The sequence below is a fragment of the Chenopodium quinoa genome, unplaced genomic scaffold (assembly GCF_001683475.1).
Source record: "Chenopodium quinoa cultivar QQ74 unplaced genomic scaffold, ASM168347v1, whole genome shotgun sequence".
Classification (NCBI taxonomy): domain Eukaryota; kingdom Viridiplantae; phylum Streptophyta; class Magnoliopsida; order Caryophyllales; family Amaranthaceae; genus Chenopodium; species Chenopodium quinoa.
Genome location: NW_018742864.1, coordinates 1,861,572 through 1,866,333, shown reverse-complemented (window position 1 = coordinate 1,866,333; position 4,762 = coordinate 1,861,572). Strand labels below are relative to the sequence as shown.

Sequence of the window (4,762 nt, the reverse complement as noted above, 5' to 3'; positions counted from 1 at the left end):
GTCAATGTTCCAAATGATGTCCATGTTCCAAATCAGGTTCATGTTCCAAATCAGGTAAATGTTCCAAATGATGTCCATGTTCCAAATGATGTCCATGTTCCAAATGAGGTTCATGTTCCAAATAGTGACAAAAGAATGAAGAGTGAAAGAGAAAAGTCTATTGAACAAAGTCAAAAGAAGAAGAGATTATGTAGAGCATGTGGGGAGCTTGGTTATCATGATAGTCGTAATTGCCCTGGAAAAGTCAAGTGATATTGTAAGTAAACTTTATTTTTAATTTTCTTATATTTATTTTGTTCTAAAGTAATTATGTTTTAAGCAAGTTTAGAACATAAAGTTATTCATATATGTTCTTAAAGTAATTCAATATGTTCTAAAGTGTTTTCTCTTTGTTCTAAAGTTACTTTTCTATGTTCTAAAGTGTTTTCTCTATGTTCTAATGTTTATTCTTTCTGCTTTAGTGTAATTTAATATGCTCTAATGTTTAGAATATAAAGTTATTCATTTTGTTCTAAAGTTTTCCTTTATATTTTAACTTTTCTCTTTATGTTCAAAATATTTTCTTTATATGTTCTAAAGTTTTCTTTATATGTTTTTAAAGGTTTCTTTAAATGTTCTAAAGTTTTTACTCTATATAATATCATGTGTTCTAAACTAATAGAAATGGCATGTTATAACATTTTTAATGCTAAATTATGTGCTTATGTTCTAATATTGTTTTATTTTTTTTTCTTTACAGGTTGGTGAATATAATATTAATCCAGTTGCATGAGATGTTATATATTTAGAAACAATATCTCATTTACTAGCACGTAAAATATTATTCATGTAATTCTTAAAATATAAGAACTCAATTTATTTACTTTTAGAAACAATATATTTTTATTTCTTTTTTGTCCAATTATTATTCAGAGTATCTCTACTAGTGTTTTTCTTATCAATTTTTATGTTAATTAAATTTGATTATAATGTTTTATAACATCTCCTGTCTTTTCATCTTCCCCCCTTTTCGTAATTATAAGTTGTTTTATTAAGTCAATTTTAACTACGAGTAATGATAGTACAAGCATTTTAGATACCTTTATTAAACAACATTTAGTTGAATCTTGCTTTAATCAACTTTTATTTATTCAAGTTTCTTAACATTGATTTACATATGCCTTCTTAGATATGCACTAAAGAGTGTATGCATTGTATTCAAAAGGAAAAATAAAGCAAAAGTAATGGATTAGAAGCAGCCAGTTTAGAACATAAGCAAATACTTTAGAACATAGATAAAAATAATTAGAAGATTAGCAAAATCAATAATTTGGACATGTAATAAGAAAAAAGTACAACATAATAAGATATAATTAGAATCAAGTTACCAATTGAATGCTTTGGAATCTTGTTACTTTGGCTGTTGTCATTTCTTGTTACTTTTTTTTAATTTTCTTATGTTCTAATGTTCTACACTTTAAGTTTTAAGTCAAAATTAATATATAATAATATATTCTAATATCCTAACTTTATAAGCATATAATTATTAAAACATAATCAAAAATACTTTAGAACATACCCATATAATTTAGAACATGAATATAATTTAGCATATAAGTTTATATGATATATTTTATATTAAAATTTTAGCATTTAATATGATTCAACAATATATTTCTTGTAACAGGTAAATACATAGAACATAAAAAATTACTGTTATATTCTTTGCAAATATCTCTCTACAAATATAAACTTAAGATCTTAACAATCATATATCCATTTTGTTCTCCTTTGACCACTTTTTTGATCTCCTAATCACTTTGTTCCGTTCTTCATTTACTTCTGCTGTTATTATCTTCCCACAATACTCCACTCTTAATTTTTTCATTTGGTCAAACTGCAAAAAAAAAAAAAAAAAAAGAGTAACTTTTAGAACATAAACATAAACATTTGGTCAAACTGCAAAAAAAAAAAAAAAAGAGTAACTTTTAGAACATAAACAGAAATACTTTAGAACATAAGCATATAATTTAGAACATGAATATAATTTAGCATATAAGTATAAATAAATATAATAAACCATAATATATCTAAACAATAACCAAACCAAACCACAACACTAAAACCATAACACCAAAACCATAAACGAAACTAATTTAAAACATGTATCTTATGTTTTAAACTTACATTGTCTAATTCTAGTCCCGAATTCCATTGTTTTACAGATTCTCCTTCATATGTTTCCATGTGCTTCAACAGGAACACTCCACAATCATGTTTGTTCTTATTGCTCTTCCATGACATACTCAAGTTTCTTGTTTTGAAGGAGGATACAAAGTCACTCTTTATATTTGAGCCAATTGAGTGAACGAAATCAGCAAATGCATTCAACTGAAAAATTGGATAAACTTTAGAACATATAAGGTAAACTTTAGAACATAAAGAAAAACTGTAGAACATATAAGGCAAAAGTTAGAACAAAAGTATAATTAAAAAAATGTAAACTTGATGTCTTACCATTAATCTATGGTAATTTCCATATTTATTGTGAAAAGGAATATTTGGTGGAAGAAATCTGTTGTCAATCAAATCAAATGTTCCTTCCACAAAGTTGACACACAGCAAATAGTAGTGATCTGGTAAAACGACCGGGAAGAAAACCTAATAGATAAACAGAATTAGAACATAGATAAGCAAAATTAGAACATAAGCATGCATTTTAGAACATAAGCATATAGATTAGAACACAAGCATATAATTTTTATAACATGTAGTTTAGAACATAAGTAAGTAGTTTAGAAGATAAATAAGTAGTTTAGAACATAAGTAGATACTTTAAAACATAGATAAAAATAATTAGAACATAAACAAAACCAATAATTAGAACATATAATAAGAAAAAAGTACAACATAATAAGATACCAAATTACCAATTGAATGCTTTTGAAGCTTGTTACTTCGGTCGTTGTCATTTCTTGTTGCATTCTATCAAACAAAGCCTTCATTCTATCATCTTGCCTTTCATTTGATTTGAAGTATTTTTCTGTACAACATATGAGCTGAAAAAGAAAAAGAAATTAAAACATAAGTAATTAGAACATAGGTGCATAGTATAATCTATATGAGAAACAAAAAGAATCTACTCTTAGAACATAGTTATAATTTTAAGTTCGAAAACATACATAGCATTCAGTACTGAAAAAGAATCTACTCTTCTTGTCTACACCACGTCTTTTATTTTCAAAATTCAATAGGCAAACATAAGCATCCACAACATTGTTCAACATGTGCTTATCTTCTATGAGACTATGAATCTCATCTCTCGTAATCGTTGTCCCCATGTTATCAGCATACAAAAGTTCCCTAAAATCAGAACAATAAAATCAGAACATAAGCATGTAGTTTAGAACATAAGCATGTAGTTTAGAACATAAACACATAATTTAAAACATAAGAATATAGTTTAGAACATAAGTACCTATTTTAGAACATAAGCATATAGTTTTACACATGTACTTTATAACATAATCTCGTAGCTTAGAACACGCAGTTTAGAACATAAGAATGAAGTTTAGAACATAATTTATAGCTTAGATCATAAGCATATAGCTTAGAACATAAGCATATAGCTTAGAACATAAGCATATAATTTTAAAGTTTTAAAGTCTTACTTATTATCTCCTTGAGCAAACGCATACTCAGCTACCTTTCTATTGTCCACATTCTTGAAAAGCTTTTCATGTTCAACCATGAAAGGTGAACGCAAGTACATTGGAAGCTTATCCTTTCCTCTTTTTTTCCGTGTCTTTTCTTCTCCTTTTTCTTCTCCTTGTTTCCTACTTAATTCAATTAAAAAATATCACATAGATAACAAAAACCATAACTAAATCAAACCAAAATTTATTGATAACAAAAACCATAACCAAATCAAACCAAAATTTATTATTACCAAGTTCTAAATTAAAATTTAACTAAACCATAACCAACATTTGTTTTAAAGTTTACAAAATGATTACCCTTTCTTGTTCTCATTTTTTTCTTCTTTGTTCTTCTCTTCATTCTTGCTTCCTTCATTTTCTTTCTTCTCCTCTTGATTCTCCTCTTTTTCCTCCTTTTTCTTCTTCCCCTTTTCTTCTCTCTTCTCCTCTTGGATCTCCTCTTTTTCCTCCTTTTTATTCTTCCCCTTTTCTTCTCTCTTCTCCTCTTGGATCTCCTTTTTTTCCTCCTCTTTCTTCTTCCCCTTTTCTTCTTTCTTCTCCTCTTGCTTCTCTTCTTTTTCCTCTTCTTTCTTCTTCTCCTTTTCTTCTTTCTTCTCCTCTTTTTCCTCTTCTTCTTCTCCTCTTTTTCCTCTTCTTGCTTCTCCTCTTCATCCAATGTAGGTGGATGATCTGGATTTAGAAAAGCACAATTTAGAACATTTGCTGTCACTTCTTCGTAAGTGAGTTCTGCTTCATTATCTTCTTGATTTTCTGGGACATCAAACCATAAGTAGAAACAATAAGGACACAACATAGAAATAGTTGGAAAAAATTTAGAACATTAGAAATAACTAGAATATAACCAGAAAAATTTAGAACACAAGAAGTAACTTTAGAACATAACTAATTTACAACATAATTATATTATTTAGAACATATGCACATAATTTAGAACATAATCATACAATTTAGAACATATGCACATAATTTAGAGCATAACTAATTTCAAACATAATCATATTATTTTGGAAAATATGCACATAATTTAGAGCATAACTAATTTAGAACATAATCATATTATTTAG

General features: G+C 27.1%; 1 protein-coding gene across 1 annotated transcript; it reads right to left on the bottom strand.

Annotated features, from left to right (window-relative positions):
* Positions 1-1,091: 1,091 nt before the first annotated feature.
* LOC110726187 lies at positions 1,092-4,049 on the bottom strand. Its single transcript, XM_021905646.1, has 7 exons — positions 3,996-4,049; positions 3,651-3,815; positions 3,162-3,342; positions 2,910-3,038; positions 2,497-2,640; positions 2,167-2,370; positions 1,092-1,876 (listed from the first exon to the last, which is right to left on the bottom strand). The coding sequence occupies exons 2-7, from the start codon at positions 3,749-3,751 to the stop codon at positions 1,748-1,750; spliced, it is 888 nt and encodes a 295-aa protein (XP_021761338.1). The 5' UTR covers positions 3,752-3,815; positions 3,996-4,049; the 3' UTR covers positions 1,092-1,747.
* Positions 4,050-4,762: the final 713 nt, after the last annotated feature.

Bases quoted from the DNA above. Each gene is read 5' to 3' on its own strand.
- LOC110726187 (XM_021905646.1), bottom strand. From the start codon at position 3,751: ATGTACTTGCGTTCACCTTTCATGGTTGAACATGAAAAGCTTTTCAAG. The intron at 2,641-2,909 runs GTAATTTGGTAT...TTTATCTATTAG, and splicing joins GCTTCAAAAGCATTCAATTG to GTTTTCTTCCCGGTCGTTTT. The intron at 1,877-2,166 runs GTAAGTTTAAAA...TTTTTTTTGCAG, and splicing joins CGGGACTAGAATTAGACAAT to TTTGACCAAATGAAAAAATT.